Source organism: Crassostrea angulata, chromosome 10 (genome assembly GCF_025612915.1).
Source record: "Crassostrea angulata isolate pt1a10 chromosome 10, ASM2561291v2, whole genome shotgun sequence".
Taxonomy (NCBI): domain Eukaryota; kingdom Metazoa; phylum Mollusca; class Bivalvia; order Ostreida; family Ostreidae; genus Magallana; species Magallana angulata.
The window spans coordinates 17,431,149-17,451,935 of NC_069120.1; the positions used below are offsets into that span (position 1 = coordinate 17,431,149).

A 20,787-nucleotide genomic window follows, 5' to 3' on the forward strand; every position below is an offset into this window, starting at 1 on the left:
CAGACACACAAGGGTAAAACAGTATACCCCCTCTCCTTCGGAGTGGGGGTATAATTATTAAGTTAAAAGTTTTATGAATTTTAGAAATAAATGTTTCCAGATACCGATTTAATATTTACAATAATGATAACGAAGGAGCCTTACTGCCTTTGTAACAAGTTAGTTGATAACAGTTAGTGTTTGAATTTTTGAAAAAAATCACAAAACATTTTGCAAGGCACCTTGACTCATTAAACGACTGATCAGCTAGTCCATCCTTGTTGTAATCATAAGCTGGTCCGGCCATTACACTGACACTGTTATTAAATTTCACGGCATAATCCTTTGCCAGCTTCCATGTCATCTTCCAGATTCCTGAAATTAAGTTCATAAACAAATGAAGGAAACTATTAAAATCTTCTTTTTTTTCTATTTTCAATCATCAAACTAAATTAAACTGTACCTAATTTGAAGCCTTTATACATTGGAAGAGCATTAGATCTGTAATGAAAATTTCCCACACTACCAGGATAAAAGGTTTCTGAAATTAGAAAAAAAAGTCTTTTTGTAATGGTACAGTTTCATGTTACCATACAATATTCCTGTTTTTGAATAAAAGATATTATTAATTCAGCTATTCCTTTATTTTAAAACATCTATCATAATTTTCAATAACCCTCTTTGTATCTTTTTTTTATCAAAGTTTTGAAAGTATGGAGAGTGAGTTTTCAGAGATATTAACAAGATATTTCTACATAAGTGCAAAGTGAGATCTCTCTGTGTTTTGTGTTTCTGTAAAGATCAGTATTATAATCAGATATGATGTTAGTCATAATATAAAGTTATAATACAAATTATGAAAAAATAAGTTTACCAGTATCATATAAGAAACCCATGGTAATGTTTCTGGAATCATCAGTGAAGTCATCACAAGACCCTTGTGGAATTCTGGGATCATTTACAATGCAACTGGTCTGGTTTTGACTCATTGCATTCTAAAATTGTGATATAAGTTTAACATTTTCAAACTGCATGCAATTTTACATAGAATTCATTTGATAGCATATTACATTTTTAAAAATGTTACCTGTTTGGGAGACAGCACCATTTGTGTCCATGCTGGGGTCTGGAGGTCAGTATTGAAGCCAGTCAACATGGAGGTGTAGTTCAGGACACACATGGACAGGTTCCCTGACCCCACAGGGTGACCAAGGGGAGAGGACAAGTCAGGAGAGGAGGTTAAATGTTCTGACATCAAGTCATTCACTGATTGGTTCTACAATAAATGGAAATTCATAATTTTATCATTAGATCAATATTTCACTTTACTTCCTGAAAATTATTGTTCTAAAATTTGTACTCTTTGTTTCAATAAGGAAATTATGACATCATTATTTGTATTTATTGGTTTATTATAAGCTTCAACTTGTAAATTCAGTAATGTTGCACAGCTTGCAGAGATCAGAAAAATCACAATCCAATAATAAAGTTAAATCAACAAAAGTTACAGGGCTACATTTTACAAAAGAACATACACCGACTTACAACAAAATTAATGAATGCTTATAGTCACCAACTGATCAATATTTGAATTTAATGGCTGCAAAATATAATTATAGGGATCAAAATAAGGACATAATGCTTTAATATAAACTTTGCTCATCAAAGATCATTCCATGATACCGAAAATATTTATGACTTTGTTGCAAGTTCTTTTTTAATTAACACGCAGTCCATAGTACTAGCATGACAGAGAGTGGTACCTTCTGGTTGGTACAGCCACACACAGGGACCCATGCACTGCCGGTGTTACCAGATACAGGGCAGTACTTGTGGTCCACTGTCTGGGTGGTGTCTGTCAGGGGTGCGGGATTCCTCAGGATGTGGTGTAAGGATCCCAGAGTTCCATTGTTTGGAGCTGGCGTTATTCCCAACAGCTCTGTAGATTGAATTATCAGGTTAAACTTGGTGTATTTACCTGAGACTTAGCATGCAGAACTGTCAACATTTTATTCTAAATGTAAGCACATATTAAATTGTAGTCAATATAAAAGAAGTCTCGATACTAACTTTCTTAGAGTAATCTTTATACCAAATTGATATACGATATATAAACAAAGTTACCACTCATCATGTTGTATAACTCAATGTTTTCAAATGGCTCTATCTGCAGCTTTTCCTTAAAGCCTGGGCCATGAGCAAGAAATAAAGCCTAAAATGTGAAAACAAGTCACTTAATAAGTATATTACCATAGTGGACCACAGATTCAAATTCACATAGTTAGCATTTGTCATGAATATAAAATTGTCGGAGAAGGCTTTTACTTACGTGCATTGATTTATACAAATTGTCCCATCCATGGTTTCCACCATTGCAGTAAAAGTAATTTGAACTGCAAGATCACAATAGTCAAAATCAAATTCATAAATTTAATCAATTAGCAATATGTATTGATCAAAACATAAAAAAATAGAGAATCTTAATTTCTTAACAATTTCTTAGATCTGTGATCTACATGTATTAAAGAACTAATTACTATCAAGGGAATCAAACTGAAATTTTACATGGACTTATACAATATATTTTAGACTTGTCCCAAAGCATAGCTTACTCAGTAACCAGCCACTGGTCCTGCATATCCAGTAGAATCTCTCCCATCCTTGGGTTGTTGTAGTAGTGGAAGCGCTTGGGGATTGTGTCCCCTGTGAATACCTTCATCTTGGGGTGCTGGCACATGATCTTACCTGTCACTTCACTAACTGGTTTAGCTTAAACAGCAAGGGCAACATACATCATAAGCACACTCTGGTAACAGGATTACACAGATTTTGACATGACATTGTATAAATTTGAAATGTGTTTGTGAAATTGATAAAAAAAATTGTAAATCATGACAAACAACTTGAAAATGACAATGCTGCAAACTGATGTAAACATTCATGCATCTAAACTGGAGATTCCTTATTTTACACAAGTACTTAACTCCCCGACTCTGCAGCTTTGTATCAATCCTAAAGGATTGCCTATCGTGATTTCACAATATGAATTCCTTACATTTAATAAGGAATCTGCACGAAGCACTGAAACACCTGTCTACAAGTTCTATAAAAATGAAGATGAATTTAAAACTTACTACTGTTCTGATCATTTGGAAAAATTTTGTACTTTGACTTTTTGTGGTACTTTGTCTCCACTCTCCCAAACGTCCCACCAAAGATGGCAAGGTCAGGAATGAGGTCATGCATGTAGTCAGGAAGCTTCACAACTTGTGAGCAGCTAACATCATCCATTCCTAAAAAAGAGTATTGGAACAGATAACAAAACTCACATATACAAGTTTTATTTTTAAAACACTACTGGTTATACATGTACATATTCATGAAGAAGCAATGGTATTTAGAAAAGAAAAATTGGAAAATGCCCTACCATGGTCAGCAATGACCACTATGTTGACACAGTTGTGGAGGCCTTTATGGTACAATGTGTCCATTAATCGGGACAGCATATCGTCCACGTTTTTCAGCTGATCGCTGACTCCCTCACTCTCTGGCCCACCCCCATGTCCAGCGTGGTCTGGCTCATCAAAATACAAGGTGATGAAATCGGGCTTCTCTTCCTCGGGTAAAGTCAGCCAACTGATGACTTCATACACTCTCTCCGGGAACCCTACCTTACTGTTAGAAAAAAATGATAAAGAATTAACATATGTTTGATTTTAAAGATTAAATGCTTTTAACAAGTATCAGGTTAATAGAATTAACAGGAAAATTCAATGAGACTGAGTCTGAATTCCATTAAAACCCCAGGCAGAAAGTCTTTTATCATGTCTAGAAACAGTCATCATTTACCATTTGCATTGGAGAACTAAGCTAAAGCATAAGTGCTTACCCATCATACATTTTCCATATATCTGGATAAATCCCTGCAAGTAGAATAAGAAATAATTTAAAGATGTTCTAGAAATCAGTTAAAAAATTGGCATAAATCTTTTTCATCTTAAATGGGTTTCCTCCTCAATTGTTATAAAGATTAATCTCATCAAAAATGGATTTGATATACAATTATAATTGTTGTTAAAGAAACAGCTATGCATCTTAAACTAAATTCTTTAAAATCAATATATATCTGTACACAAGTCCCACATTTGTACATTACTTAATCGCCATATCAATGTGAAGACACGACAAACCTGATATGTTGACATCAGATCCTGGCCAGAAGAATGTAGCAGTCTTCTTGTTATGCTTTTTTGCTGTTATCCAAAGCTTTCAAATTAAAAGAATTGACACTTCAAATTAAAATACACGTTAAGTTATCTATTGTCGGAAACCCACGGTCGGTCTCGCTTCACTTACCTCAAGATAAGAGAAGCCAGACTGAACATGGGTTTCTGACGATGTAAGTTATCAAGCTGTTGCGAAAAGAATGCATATACCATAATATTCTTAAAGAACTATATATGATATGAGTTGAATTTTGCCCCCATAATTTGCCATTTTTAAAGTGTTTCGGGAATATTAAAATGTTATGTTATTTTTTAGAGGAGTTCATATAAAATATATTTTTCACCTTTATATTTGATTTACTTGCACTCACTTGCAGTATATGACGTCAGAAGTGACGCTATTTCTATAATTCAATCAAAATCAGTCAAAAATTGACATTTTTCTTATCTTTAAACGAATGGGAAATATAGAGCGCATGCTTAAACAAGGAAAATTTTTTTGTCAGTTATTAGTCTTGGCTAGTTACATCTCTGATTAAAATATGTTGTTTGTTCAAGCGTGTGCTCTATGTTTTTTGAAAGAAAAACTGCTTGAAAACAAGCTGGTTTATGCTAAAAATGCAAAAATGGCGGGAAAAGACTGTCTTCGTGATACCATATTTCTAAATTGTGGGCACTTGAATCAAAATGAACATAATGTATAAACATCAAATATATATCTGTACAAAGAAAACAAAGATTTACAGTAAAATGATGATGTTCATTTTAGGGGGCCGTTTTAGGCCCTTATCATATATAGTCCTTTAGTAAATTTATAATTGAGAATCCTCATGAAATGCATTTACATGTATTCGATAAAGAGTTGATAAATAATTTGAACGAAATGCATAAATTTTGACTGTGAGTATTATAGTAGGTTGAATTACCGGTTCACCTCCCCACCATCGCGGATCAGCCTTGGTTTTACTGGACAGAGAGAACACCTCTCCTATCTCAGCATCATACATGTTGTTGGATATTATACCATGGGATTCAGGATACAGGCCCTATAGATAAACATATCCACATACATTTGTGACGGTCAGACCGGTTCGAATACCGGCGCCAGATAGCTCAGTTGGTAGAGCACCTGACTAGAGATTCAGGGGGCCCGGGTTCGAAACGCGGTCTGGTCCGTCATTATTTCTCCCATCCCATTACATTTGGTGCCATGACCAACCCCTGGAACTGACAGGTGAACTCCTGCCAGGGGAAGAGCCTGGGGTGATCTTCGGAGACGAAGATCATTTTGGGGGGGGGGGGGGGGGGGGGAATGTGACAGTCAGACCGGTTCGAATACCGGCGCCAGATAGCTCAGTTGGTAGAGCACCTGACTAGAGATTCAGGGGGCCCGGGTTCGAAACGCGGTCTGGTCCATCATTATTTCTCCCATCCCATTACATTTGGTGCCATGACCAACCCCTGGAACTGACAGGTGAACTCCTGCCAGGGGAAGAGCCTGGGGTGATCTTCGGAGACGAAGATCATTTTGGGGGGGGGGGGGGAATGTGACGGTCAGACCGGTTCGAATACCGGCGCCAGATAGCTCAGTTGGTAGAGCACCTGACTAGAGATTCAGGGGGCCCGGGTTCGAATCCCGGTCTGGTCCGTCATTATTTCTCCCATCCTGTTACACATTGTATAATGGATAAAAATGGAGTTCGGCTCTTTAGTAAGAAAGAACTGAATCCAAAACTCAAGTTTTTTCCATCTGTATTATATCAAAACATATAAATCAACTTTCTGAGTTTAACTTACGGTGACAATCGTGTAGTGGTTGGGGAATGTCACAGTGGGGTACACAGACCTCATGTACGGAGCGTGGACCCCACACTCCCTCATCTTCTGAATCACAGGGGTCAGCCTCTGCTTCAGATAATCCGCTCGAAATCCATCCAGTGATATCAGCAACAGGGGTATCTTACTGCAAGGTTCAAAGAGAGACAAATATCTCTAATGTACTAATGGCATTCTTTAAACTCAGTCATTAATGTCTTGAATGTTAATCTTAAAATATGAGGCACACTGATTAATCTACTTATAGTCTTGTGTTACAGAGAAATCAGTCTTATTTTGTCAATCTTGCTGATGAAATATTTTTTCAACAATTCTAAGTAAATAATATGTAACACTGAGTGATACCCTGGACAAGTGTTCTGGCTCTTGGCATCACAAGGGAGATCACTCCATTTGTAGGCAATATTCTGAGTGGGCCAGAGTGCTGTGGTTAGGTGTGTTCTTGGGCGAGCTGAGGTCTCCTCATTGAACTTTGAAAGTAACCTCAGTCCTGTCAACAGCTCAATGTCTCGGATTCTTGCCACATTTTCACGCAAATATTCCTCTTCTGGCTAATAAAAATTTACTACATTTTCATAATGAAATGTCTAGGCATAAAAGCAATGTATACATATACACATTAAAACCGTCATTGGGTCAAAGACTTTCAGACATTTTTTCATGTACTGCATAAAATATAACACTTACCATACAATTTGGAATAGATGGTATGTTTGGAAGAATGAAGGATATGGTATCCAGATCTTCTATGGGACAATTTGTTAGAGGAGATTGGTGAGATGAGTTTTTGCAGCGGATCAAAATCAAGTAGAAATGTGTAGGGAGGGGTATCTTCCTTGTATCATTATCAACAAACCTGGAGAACATAAAATCAGTTTAAATATCTGTAACTTTTAAATTAGTATTTTAGTGAAGTAAGAGCAGATAAGAAGACAAGAGAAGAAAAACAAATTCCTTTTATTCTGCAGGTGCAAATTTATGAGTTTTTATTCCAAAATAAGTACCAATTTTAACTTTTTCAGTTTATAACAACAAAACATAATATTTTTTGTGAAAATATTTTGTGGCTACTATAAACCTGAAAAATGCAAAAAAATTTCCAGGCATAAAATGCATGTATCCCTCATACCGTATATAAATTGCATTCCAGTTTAAATTCAACTAGATCCAGAGCTACAGTTGTATTAGGTTTAATATTGTCCATAAAGATATAACAATGTATGGGAAAACTTAATCAGCCTACTTTGTTTGGTCAATGATTCCTTCATAAAGTCCATCTTGTTTATAGTCAAAGGCAGGGCCAAGGGTCACACTAAGGTCTCCAGGCTGTCCAGCAAAATCAGATATGATTCTCCACAAGTAGGTCCAAATCCCTGATTTGAAGCCCTGATACATGGGCATGATGTTGGAACTGAAGCTTGGTTCAGGGCTCCCACTCTGAGACTTGAATCCATCATTAAACAAGGAGGCAAATGTTATATTTTCTGTCTGGTACATAGTACATGGGAATCTGTTGTTGGCTGGAATTCTTCCATCAGTGGTGACACAGTTGTCAACCAAACTGACATTCTGTAAAAGAAAATTATATAGGGTATAAATACAAGTACAGTACAATGCATACCAATACAAATATAATACCTGTACACCATTTCTTTCATCAAATCTTTATAATCAGTAATTTTCTTCAAATGACTTGAGATTTATTAATTGCATATGATGATTTGCGGAGCAACACTTTGCTTGGTGGGTACCTGACCGTCCCTCAGTACATAAGATGTCCACACAGGCATGTTGTACTTGTGGCTATAGGCTGTGGAATAGTCAGTGTTGTGGAGGACACAGGCTTCATGGTCCTCGGTCTGTTGTACCACCCCCAGGGGCAGGGAGTGGCTCTCATCAACCTGCTGAGGATACTGTACAGCAGAACTCTGCATGCAACAAAATGGACAATGTATGTGGGAGGGTATCAAATTTCAAAGTGAATTTACACAACTGTTGTACATAAAAAACAAGATAGCAGTATTCAATAAGGTATACGTTCATATCTGTAAATTACATTTACAATGTAAACTTAAAACTGTAGTAATAATCACCAGCTTACAATAATATAGGACAGTATCACAGTGCATCAATCACTAAATCAGACACTCTATACATGTACCGGCATTTAACAAAACTAAATATATCTTATAATTTTTGTTACAGTATGCTGAAGGTTTAGATACATGCATACAAATTTTGCATCTTTTATATACTGGGTACATTATATGACTCAAGGTCACATCATCACAACAAGTTTAATCCTGTATCACAAATTGCATTACCGCATCACAGCTACAGTTGTTCTTTGGATTAGAGGCCCTCACTGTTGGAACAGCAGGACAGTTCTTGTAGTTGACTGTAGGAACCATTGCACCTAAGGATGGAGGGCGGTGCATGATGTCATGGAGAGCTCCCAGTGTCCCATTGTTGGGCGCTGGACGTATCCCAATCAGCTCTGGTAAAAATTGTTTCCAAATTTAAATTTTAACTGATCCTTTACTGAACTGTTTTAGTAAGTGTATTTCTTACTTTTGAATCTTTTCTAGACGGATTATATTTTTTCCATTGATTTTCTTGAAATCTTACTTATTCAAAATGATTCTTTCTGTTTTAAATTTTTTAGAACAATTTTGTAATTTGCAAAAATCCAAAGTTTATCACATGCCAATTGTTAACAAAAAAAAATATGACAGTTACTAGTACATTGTATCGGGAGTATTTCTTAATTTTGGATTTTAATTACCATTCAACAGAAGAAAAAGATTTGAAAACTAACAATCTAAGAGAGTTAGCTTGCAAAAAAAAACAAACAAACAGAATAAGAACATACCTGACATAAGATTATATAACTCAATATTTTCAAATGGCTGAGAACTGTAATTTTGTTTGAAGCCTGGACCATGAGCCAAAAACAAAGCCTGCGAATAGTGTTAAAAAAACAAGATTATTCTTGATATACACATACCAGTATGTATGCAAATTAGAGATAAATGTACATGTATTATGATATTGTAGATGATACACACCTGCATGCTTCGATATAAGTTATCATATCCATGGTTTCCTTTTATGCAGTATACATGTTTATCTCTGGAAGAGAAGAATAATGTTTCAGAAGTGAATTAATATTATACTTAATATTACGTAGTTGTGGAGTGAACAAACCACACTTACTTTCCCACCATCCACTGGGCCTGCACATCTATGATGATATCTCCTATCCTCCTATTGTTGGTGTAATGGTGTCTCGCAGGGATATCAGACTTGGAGAACATTTGTAGATGTCCGCTCTTACAGGTTAATAAACCCATCACATCCTCCAAGGGTGTTGCTGAAAAATAGCAAAGATCCAGTGCATGCAGGCAAAACACGATAATACATGTACCTCTGCAACACTTAATAAAATATTTCTAAAATATGTCCAATGATTTGAGATATATAGAGGTTAGTATACATAGAAAAAACATTGGGTAGGACTTCCAACTCACTTTAACATTGGTACTCAATATTTGAAATATCAACGTGTAAGATATCAAAGATGAACTGATGTAAAAGTTCAACAGACCTAACCGGACTTCTAAAAGAGGAAACTTACGGGTCTCCTTTTTCTTCACCACATTGTCTTTCATGTAGAAGTCTTTGTGGAGGCTGCCAATGATTCCATCAAATATCAGATAGTCGTCTGGTTTAATGTATTTATCCAAGAACACTCGGCGAGAGCAGGATGTCTTCTCCATTCCTGCAAATAAACACAACTGGTAAAACTGAATAACTACTCATCAGCAGTCAATTTGGTTATCATACTTACATGTATTTACATGTAACTTCAAGGTTTAAAATCATGCAACTTCGTGTAATTGCATATGAAGATGAATTTATTTCCCTGCAGGGCTTTGCTTTGTATGCATGCTTTTTCCAAAAATAATAATTTACAATCAATTCATATTAAAGCTTTATTACTAAAATTACTACTACATAATCCTTATTTCATACCATGGTCAGCTAAAACAATCAAATTGACACAGTTGTGGATTTGTTTTCTATATAGTCTGTTCATAAGGTAAGCAATAATGTTGTCCATCTTCCTCAGCATTTCATTCACCTGTCACAAGAAATTATTAAAATGAAAACTTATTCACCTTTTGTACTTTATGTCTATATTTATATTTATTACTTAAAAGTCTTGTAACTACTACATGTATGTGCTCAACTATGGTTCAAAAATATAGAACCATTTTAACAAGAGCTTGGACTTTGGGTAGTTGTTTCAAACGGCAATGTGACCTGGGCCTGTCTATTTCATTACAGGCCACTCAGCCATGGCTCCTTGAAATTAACAAGATTTGTCTGGCTTTTGAGCTAAGACTACGCAATCGGTGCATATTTCACTTGAAACCTGAGTCATTTTTAACTTGTTTTGTGACAAGAAATAGACAGTTACGTCCTACCTAAAGTCCATCACCTTGTTAAAATGGTTCTAAAAATAAAGACACAGGAGCAATGCTGAAGCCTGAACTGTGAGACTGCTCTAACCTCCGGTCCGTCCGGTCCTACGTTATGTCCTGTGTGGTCTGGTTCATCAAAGTACAACATCAGGAAGTCTGGCCGGTCACCGTCAGGCAAACTGAGCCAGTCTATCACAGTGTCCACTCTCTCTTCATAAGGAATATCCCTGTAACAAACGTTATTGGTGAGGTTCTCCTTCAAAATTTCTAGAGTTAGGGCTTACCTTATTAAGTTATGAAAAGATTAATTTCAATTCAAATTTTAAAAGATTAAACAATAAATATTTACCCATCATAATGTTTCCATATATCAGGGTAATGGCCGCTTATGTTAACATCAGATCCAACCCAGAAGTATGCAGCGCTCTTTTTCCCTTGCTTGCGAGCAGTAATCCACAACTATTCTCAACAAAAGGATTCAATTTTTATATCAGAATGTACAGGCAATATTATTGCAGCATTTTTTTAAATATCATAATGAATGAAAAATGTTTTTAAATTGTTTCATATTAAGCAGAAGAAAAACTATACTGTATCCTCCTAAGTTATGATTCAAAAATATATCTTTGGCTTTTAGTCTGTCTCGTTTCAAGGCATTTTTCTCCTGTAGTTAATAAACTTAATAAACAGCATGTTTGGTAATTTATAAAAGATTCCGTCTTTACTTACTGGTTCCCCTCCCCACCAGGCTGGGTTGCTCCTGACCTCAGGTTTGCCACCATATAACATGAAGGTTTCATTGATTTTTTCATCATACATGTTGTTGTCAACAATTCCATGAGATTCTGGATACAGACCCTGAAATTAACATGCGATAATCATGCCCATAGTATTTATCAAATTGTAAAACTCTCCAAAATAAATTATGCATGTGAAGCTTCGATCACATTATACAATGGTATAAATTGTGAGTTTTGATGCATTTTTTTTTCATCAAAGGTTACCAGTAAGAATATTGATATCTTATTTGATATATACAGGTACTTCTAATTTTTTTTTAACATAAAATGAGTACAGCCACATACATGATTTATAAACTTTGTAAACAAAAGATAGACATACTGTGACAATGCTGTAATGGTTTGGGAATGTCAGAGTTGGATAAACAGATCTCATGTAGGGCGTGTGGACCCCACACTGACCCAGCTTCTGAATGGTGGGGGTGAGGTTTCTGGTGAGGTAATCGGCCCTGAAGCCGTCCATTGAGACCAACAGCAGCGGAGGAGTACTGAAATTAGTTCATACACATGTCACATACATGTATTTCAGAATAATTACAGGTATAACTTGTATTTGTTTATCAAGCTATAAACAGTATCTGTCATAAAAGAGGATTTTTTCCTATAATCACCCTTTTCATTTAATATCTCACCAACTGCTCTTAATGTTTTAACCAATATATTTTAATAATATCAAATCATTTGAACTAATGAAGCAAATTCTAAAGAGAGACAAACCTCCATGGACATGTGTTTGGTTTGGCGTCATGTGGTATACATGGCTCATCTATCCAGTTATTTAGCGGTGGAGATGTAGTGGATGATGGAACAGATGAATTAGTGGATGAGGTTGCTGATGATGTGGATCCACTGGATGGATGGGTGGAGATGGTGGATGTAGGGACTGCAGTAGTTTGTTTGTGGGCATCAGTGTCAGTCTGGGAGTCAGAGGACCCATCCTTGTCCTTCCTCAGTCCTACACCTAACCCTACACCAAGGCTGACAGCAATCCCAATTATCAACTAAAAAATAAAGTTAACATTATCATCTTCTAAAAGAAACTTTAAATTTAACTATATTCAATCACTGTATTGGCTAATTCATAAAACATGATATCATAACAGATAGGGAGGATGACCCATATACATGTAGGCTCAAACTTAATATCCTTAAGTTTTTAAAAAACTAAAGCTCTACCAACTGACCTTAACGATTAATATACTATAGCTAGTGTTGTCATTACTACATCAACTATCAGGGTCAACATCATTTATTTAGTTACATCTCTCTCTCTCTCTCTCTCTCTCTCTCTCTCTCTCTCTCTCTCTCTCTCTCTCTCTCTCTCTCTCTCTCTCTCCTTACAACAACAGCATAGATGATATATCTTGATTTTTTCTTTCTTCTGGCACCCTCAAATAACTGAAATGATAAGAATTCATTTGAGATCATCATTATTTTAAAGATCATATGAAGAAATCGATCAAAAGTATGTCTAAAGAATTATGCACCTCTGTGGTGGATGTGTTGACAACAAAACTTGACGAGCTGGCTTCGTTATCCGAGTCCTACAAAATAGTAACAAAACATCACATGTATTGCACCGTGCCGCTGTAAATTGTATGGAACGCCAAATTAACATATATTCAAATATTTGTACCTATCTTCAAATAATTGTACCTATCTTCAATTCAATTGTACCTATCTTCAATTCAATTGTACCTATCTTCAATTCAATTGTACCTATCTTCAAATTGAATTAGAGATAGGTACAATTCAATTATACCTATCTTTAATTCATTTGAAGATAGGTACAATTGATTTGAAGATAGGTACAAATGCAGTGAATTGAAGATAGGTACAATTGAATTAAAGATAGGTACAATTGAATTGAACCTATCTTCAATTACTAAAATATTAGCAATAATGAATACTCCCTGTATGATGACGCATCCATTTTAAATATTGTTGCTGTTGTTGTTTTGTATTCATACGCGACGCTTCATTTACATTATTTACATTTTTGATCAATGACACTTCAAAGTTTTTGATTTGAAAATGTTTTATTAAATGATAAGAAATGAAGATAATAATTTTTCTGTTGATCGACGTATCAAAGAAAAAATTGACCGGAAAACTTTTTCATCAATGCGATACGTCGATCAATAGAAAAATTATCTTCATTTCTTAAATTAATTGTTTTATGTAGAACGTTTAGATCAAAATACAGTCATAATGCATGATTTTAATATTTTTTATCTTTATTTTCAACAATTTCTATAGGCACTTAATACCCCATCAAATAGAGGGGTTGTTGGTGCTTCCCTCGTTTCCCTCCATGTTGAAATGTCTTCAAGGGAGCGTTCATTATTTTCAACAATACACAAAACGAATTGAACCTAGGTATAATTGAATTGTACCTATCTTCAAATCCTTTGAAGATATGTCTGAATTGAACCTATCTTCAACTCAATTGTACCTATCTTTAAATGAATTTTACCTATCTTCAAATGAATTAGAGATAGGTAGAATTCAATTGAACCTATCTTTAATTGAATTGAAGATAGGTATAATTCATTTGTACCTAGGTATAATTCATTTGTACCTAGGTATAATTATTTAGAGATAGGTATAATTATTTACACCTATCTTCAATTCAATTGTACCTATCTTTAATTCAATTGTACCTATCTTTAATTCAATTGTACCTATCTTCAAATGATTTGAAGATAGGTACAATTAATTGAAGATAGGTACAATTATTTGAAGATAGGTAGAAATATTTGAATATATGTTAATTTGGCGTTCCATAAAATTGTAATGCCTTTTGAAGTATAAGCCTAATGGGAGATAACTTAATTACTTCACGTGTACATCGTTAATCCAATACATACATGTATCTCAGCAAAAATTTTCATAAAACATACCTAAAGCTATTATTTTTTAATATACACGTACCAATTTCTGCCTAGCACTGCTTATGAACACCTAGCTTCTACAATGCTGAAGAGCCGTGGTATTTTTGTACAGTTTCTGATATAGAGTGATCTGCCCTTTAATCACAGGTGATGGGAACTTCACCGCAAAATCGAGTGCGTATTTTAAAAATTAATATTTAGCATATAAAATAAATTCATAAATGGATGGTGTGAAAAATGTTAAATTATAGGCCTATATATATTAGGAAAAGTGCACATATATTCACTTCGCATTTGGCTATAAAGAGGATATTTAAATACACATATCTTCATCTTCAGTAGTATCTGTAGTCAATATACAATATCTCTTATTTCTAGGAAAAGTTAATGAAATGGGGGATCGAGAAAAAAACTTCCGTGAAATTCATTTTTAACATTACTACTTGGCCATTTATTTTATTAGTGTTCAGGTAAACATGTGATATGGGTACATCTTTAAACTTTTAAAGCGATCGCTAAGCTAGGTTAAGAGGACTGGATAAGCCGTGACTATTTTTAGACCATATTTATAGATCTCCTTATGAAGGGTCTCCTTATAAAGATATATGAAACATTCGATTTTAAAATTAAAAATATATGATTTTTTTCTTTACTAAATACACATGTAATAGTTCATGGCTATATAACCAAATCGTTGTTAAAAATTCAAACTTTTTCCGATGGCTATAACCAAATCGTTGTTAAAAATTCAAACTTTTTCCGATGGCTATAACCAAATCGTTTTTAAAAATTCAAACTTTTTCCGATGGCTATAACCAAATCGTTTTTAAAAATTCAAACTTGTTCCGATGTTTTAATTACATGTAATTTGTTGACCACCCAGGCTCCTTATTCGGGTTAGAGAAAGTGAAGGGAGCAGATTCAGGGAGATGCCGAATCTTGAATTTTGCTTTTCAACATGAGTAAAAATGATTTGATTCTTTTCCCCGCATGCTTGTACGAAGTAATCAATAGCTTGAGATGCAAAATTCATTAGTGGATTCATTTCGAGATTATTCATTGCATACCGCGATTCCAGCTGATTTAAGTTTGGCATTTCGAACATTACAATGGATGAAGTTTTTATTTCAACATTAATTTACTGATAAAGCTGATAGATAGGAATCATTGCAGAGAGCTAATAATGGAAATACGTGCGACCTAATCCAATTATGTTAAGTACAGAATAAAATATGTTTGAAACATTATGGATATTAGTAGCCTGCCTTAAAATCAAATCAGATCGAGGAAAGTTAAAAAAAAATTTGAGCCGACATAGCAATGAAAAGCGCGGTCTCAAAAAGTGATCTTATTAATTGTTAGAACTGGACATTAATTTGACGTTAATTTTAAAAATTTCAGTATAAGATTTTATTGAATTCAGATTTTTAATGATAATCATCTTTTATGTTTATTTTGTAGGGGACAATCATCAATCTTTATATTATGATTATGATATCTTACTTAAGACGGTTGATCTTACATTATGTATAAAATTTGTAAATCTTTACAAAGAATTGGTGGCTATAGAGTATGGTGTCCTGATATACAAAACTAATATTGACCAACCGTTTTTATTATCAAGGACCCAATCAATATTATCGGAATTTTAAAATTTTGCGGCACATAGGGCCATCATATGTATTCGGCTTCAAAATGACCGCCAATGTCAGCAGAAATTTTGACATGTGTCCTAAATAAACTACAGGTAACAGACAGGCTATTACATGTAATTTCTATTGTTGCCTTTGCATGCCGTTAACGCACTATTACTTGTGTGTTACATGTAATACTTACTTAATTTACATATAGCAGAGAGATAAAAAAAAAAAAAAGTAAGTGCTATTTTATTTGTTGAAATAACGTAAAAATGATGGCAAGGTAGCATTTTAATTTTAGAATTTGATAGCAAAGATCGCGAGTGTGCATCTTATTATCAGAATAACATTAAATTCTATTTTTAAGTACCGTAGCCAAAATTGAGATAAAAATGTCGACCCCCCCCCCCCCCCCCCCACACACACACACACAAACGATGTCACTGCACATTGCCCTAATTCATGGTTCCAATGTACTTGTATTTCAAAACGAATGAACATCATGTTTGTCAGAGCGGAACTCATATTTCTCAGTTTACAGAAGGCGACCTGTCTCTCAAAAATGTAAACAACGGCATTGCGTAATTTGTACAAGATTGTTTAATTATTTATACATGTATCTCTATAACGGAATAATTATATCTTCATTATCAGTTTGAATATTTTGAGAACAGTTTAAGTTGAACAAGGTAAATTATTTTTAAATGAATATGCAAATCTGTCCAGAACTTACCTGTACCATAAAGCTGTACGAGCTCATGTTTTAGGCAGTTTTACAAGCCCGTGGTATTATGGAAAATGAATGACTAAGGATGGTTTGTTATTATATTTTTACTTCCATGCCGTACCAGTAAACAGAAGTCATGTTTACAAAAAGAAATCAAATAGGTGTGACACCGGCTTAGCTGTTCGGCATAACATGCATAGATAGACACAATGCATTCTGTACAATTAAAAGCGAGTCACTTTTAAGTACTAAATACTAGTATGTCTATAATACACGAGTGTATTCCGGATTTACTGCATCCTATTTAGTATTAACAACAATACACTGGAACCTGCTTTAAAGTACATGTGCTACTTTACTTTATACCCCTGCGGAACTAAATTGTGTACCCTTTTGTAAATATTTCTTTTCTGTACCTCATGTAATATAATTTATGTTTTGAGTGTATATAATCTTATCTCCCCAATGTGAAGATTTTCAACTTTGTAATTCCATAATTAAATTTACATGTTATATGATATTTCACTGTTTGGAAATAAATGAACTTGATCAACTACTTGCCAGAAACTTCAAGACCGCCATACATTGCAGGCACGTAGCATTAGTTGGGGGGGGGGGGGGGGCAGGGGGGACTGCTCCCCCCCCCCCCACTTTTTCTCGCAGCAACTAATTTTCTTAAAATAACATAGTAAAAATTGAATTATCATGGAGTTGGTCCCCCACTTTTATAATTTAATGTGTAATATGATATTTTGTACATTTGTGTGCACTTCATTAAGTAACCCATCATTTTGTGCAAATGTATTATGGGTATGTTCAATGCCATTAGATCAGCGATTAGATTATTTATTATGGTTGTACACTTTACAAGAAATTCTTAAGTGAAACTTGTTTCTATAGTGAATGTCATAAAGATATTTTATTGTACAGATTATCACTTAATTATGTTCATTTATGAAGATACTAAATAATATCCCGCGCAAGCGCGGGAAATAGCGGTTTACATATTTATTGAATTTGTATGTTGAAAGATTTTTTTTTCTTCATTTTTTATACTGTGTCCGAATTTTTTCTTAAATTTATTTTCTCAACCTATTTTTTCAAAATTGGAATTTAAAATCGAATGGCTGGATATTAAAGGAGCGGATGGGAATAAAATCTAAAATGAAATTCACCCCCATACCTCGATACAACGTCTCCGTTTTATGCTTACATAATTTATTCATATAGATATACTAGAGGCAGTGGCGTCGGAAGCAAATTGAAAGTGGGGGGGGGGCTAGACTTATCCTAAGATATCTTGACAAGCAAAAAAAAAAACCCCTATATCTCAAAATCATGAAAATTCTATTCCGGGGTGGGGGGTATACCTCTGGTTCCAAAAAAATTCTTACCTACCAAAAAAAATTGGTTTCCCAATTCATGAAATTCAAAATCCGTGTGTGTGTGGGGGGGGGGGGGGGGGGGGCTATACCTATAGTTCCAGAAATTCTTACCTACCAAAACAAATAATTTTCTCCCAAATCATTAAATTCCTAATCCGTAGGGGGGGGGGGGGGCTAGTATACCTATGACTCCAACGTCTCAACATTTCAATCTTTTCCTGGTAAATTTAGGAACAATTATGTTTGCTGCCAGAAAAAGTCGGGGGGGGGGGGGGGCTCTCTAATACTATGTGCCCAATGACTAGGTCTAACTTTGCCCCCCCCCCCGGTTCCGACGCCTATAAGAGGTATTAACACAATTTTTGCTAAAGCGTGTCCACCACCTTACTCTCATTTTTGCTAATTCGGGCTGGTTTATCGAAATGAAATTAAGTTTTTAATTAATTTTACCATAATTACTTATCAGGTAAAATTCAATTATAGCTTACGAACATATTATGAAATACGTGATGAAATACCAAAGGTGTAAGCAGTTACTCTAGTGCAGGGTTGTTTTAGTTTATTGGCAACATGTCTTAATTGATAAGTATAAATATGTACCTTGTGTAATTATATATAGCTGTATCACTTATTGTGTTCCTGTTTATGTTATCTACAGATTGTTTTCCTGACACCTTTTTGACACTCTAATAAAGAACTAGAAATGTCGTCTGCCTCTTCTTGGTCACAAAAAATGTGACAAATACTCGTAAATAATAAGCTTGCCCCTTCAATTAGATGAAAGATGCCTATCGCATAAATAGTATATAGAAACTCTCTCTCTCTCTCTCTCTCTCTCTCTCTCTCTCTCTCTCTCTCTCTCTCTCTCTCTCTTAACAAATCCAACCTCCTGCACAGCAAATACTAGTATTGTGACATGCAATTTAAGGTTTAGGAGACCTCAGGGAAACCAAGGTGGTAGACGGTTAGCACCGTTATCTGTGAATGTTGATAGGATAGGCCTGTAAGACCATTTACTTACAGGTTACCTACAGGTCTCTAATTGAACATAAATTTCGGGGTTATTGATGAGTAGTCGATTAACACAGAAACATATATAAGAATTAGGACATCTTTGCCTAGCATTCGATTCCTTTACTATTATTTTTTTATGTTATAAACACTATAGTAAGTTGTATGTAAACGTCATCAGTTAAAGGAAATGATAAACTGTGTGCATGTAGTTGTACTTTTTATTATGAAGTATATCTATCTTCCCAAACAAGCCTGTTTCGGGCATATAGCTGTGCATCTAAATCATAGACTCGTTACTAAATCTTATTTGCACCCTGCTCTTTATACCTTACAACTATCAGTTGCATTCATTATCCAATAAATGATTTTAATATTGCCCTCATTAAAGCTATTAAAGTAAAAAAAAAAAATGCAAAATTACTTTTAAAGCAGGCATAACATTATCTATTTTTCTCTCATGAAAAAAAATAAACATCTTTTTACATTTTTAGGTGAGAATAATTTTTTTCATAACAAGAAATACAAATAACGTAAGGTGCCTGTGTTTGTAAACAATATTTTGTTTATTGAACATGGCAAATATGAACAGTAATTGGATGGATCGCGAACCATGATTTTTTTTTGGGGGGGGGGTGGGGGTGGAGTGGAACAGTTTCCCTGAGGTGTAAATGACAGAAGTAGATCCTCCTATGGGAATTTTACCGGGTTCCCTGATCCTCAACCAGTACTTTCATTGAACTGTTATTTCTGGCATATTTACCCTCTTCGCAAAACGTAAATTAATTAAAATAATGGAAAAATATTTAGCAAATATCACCCGAATGTGGTAAAATCAAATTCAAAGAACTCATTCCATTTTCATTTCAAAATCATAATGACCAACCTTTAACCGTTTTAGTAAAAAAAAAATCCCTCCATAAGTTGTTGATAGCCTACTGATATCTTAAGCTAACTGCGTATTTTCCTACAGATTAACTAAACATTCAATCATACTGATAAACGATATACTTCGTGTAGTAAGAACCCTGTTACGAAAACTCGCACAAGCATTTGAATAAAGTATACCGCGTTTGTTTTCTACCCTTTGCTCGCACGAAGGTCAAACAAAACAGTTTTCTGCGCATTTTTGTAGATGCCAAGATATCCCCTGAATACCAGTTGCTTCCAAATTTGCAGCAGTCCTTGTCTTATTTGAAAAATTGGGCATCTTTACCTATCAAACTTATGTTTAAACATGTACCATGTGTACCTGTAATCTTTCACTTTAAAGAAAATGATTTGAAATCCGGATTTCATCATATAACTACCAGACAATTATTTGATTAATTTTCTGTCTTATTAACCTCTTTTTTAAAGAAGAATTTAACTGAAGAAAATTCATTTATGCATAATCTATCTCCTTGTTCACCGTGATAAAACTTTGATTGTTTGTCATCCTCTCCGTTAAGTAAACATAATCTGTTTGGATGGTTTAACCTGTGCTAATTATCAGTGGAAAAGTTCAGGTCATATCATTTCTTCCACGGTAAATTTTATCAATACGGGTCAAAATTTCATAACAAGAGGGAAAAAATGACAAAATATTAAAGCGAGACCAAAAACAAAATTAAAATTTGCAATTTTAATTTATCTGCAGGAAAAATGCACAAAATAAATATAAATAGCCATTTTTCTGACCTACCTGTAAAACGAAGTTGTATTTGGTCCCCGACATAATTTTACAACATGCTATATCCCATGCATTTAGCGAACGGAACGCACCCTGTTATCTGGGGGTAACGTCGTATAACCGAACACTTCAC

The 20,787-nt window shown here is 34.7% G+C and overlaps 1 protein-coding gene and 1 non-coding gene across 3 annotated transcripts in view; one reads left to right on the plus strand and one right to left on the minus strand.

The window, feature by feature from the left end:
- The window catches only part of LOC128166328 (uncharacterized), a 34,132-nt gene extending 13,357 nt beyond the window's left edge, over positions 1-20,775 (minus strand). Inside the window, exons 1-32 of one of the 2 annotated variants that reach the window (XM_052831426.1) lie at positions 20,667-20,775; positions 12,816-12,872; positions 12,670-12,726; positions 12,046-12,329; positions 11,651-11,816; positions 11,258-11,386; positions 10,878-10,987; positions 10,617-10,755; positions 10,077-10,185; positions 9,679-9,822; positions 9,258-9,414; positions 9,110-9,173; positions 8,914-9,001; positions 8,366-8,538; positions 7,793-7,969; positions 7,285-7,610; positions 6,729-6,897; positions 6,387-6,592; positions 6,003-6,168; positions 5,132-5,251; positions 4,170-4,245; positions 3,869-3,902; positions 3,407-3,654; positions 3,114-3,272; positions 2,592-2,748; positions 2,309-2,372; positions 2,104-2,191; positions 1,743-1,918; positions 1,067-1,255; positions 854-974; positions 443-520; positions 222-354 (exon numbers count right to left, since the gene is read on the minus strand). In XM_052831426.1, coding sequence (XP_052687386.1) covers positions 222-354; positions 443-520; positions 854-974; positions 1,067-1,255; positions 1,743-1,918; positions 2,104-2,191; positions 2,309-2,372; positions 2,592-2,748; positions 3,114-3,272; positions 3,407-3,654; positions 3,869-3,902; positions 4,170-4,245; positions 5,132-5,251; positions 6,003-6,168; positions 6,387-6,592; positions 6,729-6,897; positions 7,285-7,610; positions 7,793-7,969; positions 8,366-8,538; positions 8,914-9,001; positions 9,110-9,173; positions 9,258-9,414; positions 9,679-9,822; positions 10,077-10,185; positions 10,617-10,755; positions 10,878-10,987; positions 11,258-11,386; positions 11,651-11,816; positions 12,046-12,329; positions 12,670-12,726; positions 12,816-12,872; positions 20,667-20,699 — 4,397 coding nt within the window. In that variant the 5' untranslated portion in view covers positions 20,700-20,775. Of the gene's footprint in view, positions 1-221; positions 355-442; positions 521-853; positions 975-1,066; positions 1,256-1,742; positions 1,919-2,103; positions 2,192-2,308; positions 2,373-2,591; positions 2,749-3,113; positions 3,273-3,406; positions 3,655-3,868; positions 3,903-4,169; positions 4,246-5,131; positions 5,252-6,002; positions 6,169-6,386; positions 6,593-6,728; positions 6,898-7,284; positions 7,611-7,792; positions 7,970-8,365; positions 8,539-8,913; positions 9,002-9,109; positions 9,174-9,257; positions 9,415-9,678; positions 9,823-10,076; positions 10,186-10,616; positions 10,756-10,877; positions 10,988-11,257; positions 11,387-11,650; positions 11,817-12,045; positions 12,330-12,669; positions 12,727-12,815; positions 12,873-16,592; positions 16,654-20,666 lie in introns of those variants that run through there. The other variant, XM_052831428.1, reaches the window with a different exon arrangement.
- On the plus strand, positions 5,781-5,855 carry Trnas-aga (transfer RNA serine (anticodon AGA)). The gene has a single exon. It is a non-coding gene; the product is annotated as a tRNA-Ser (tRNA).
- Positions 20,776-20,787: the final 12 nt, after the last annotated feature.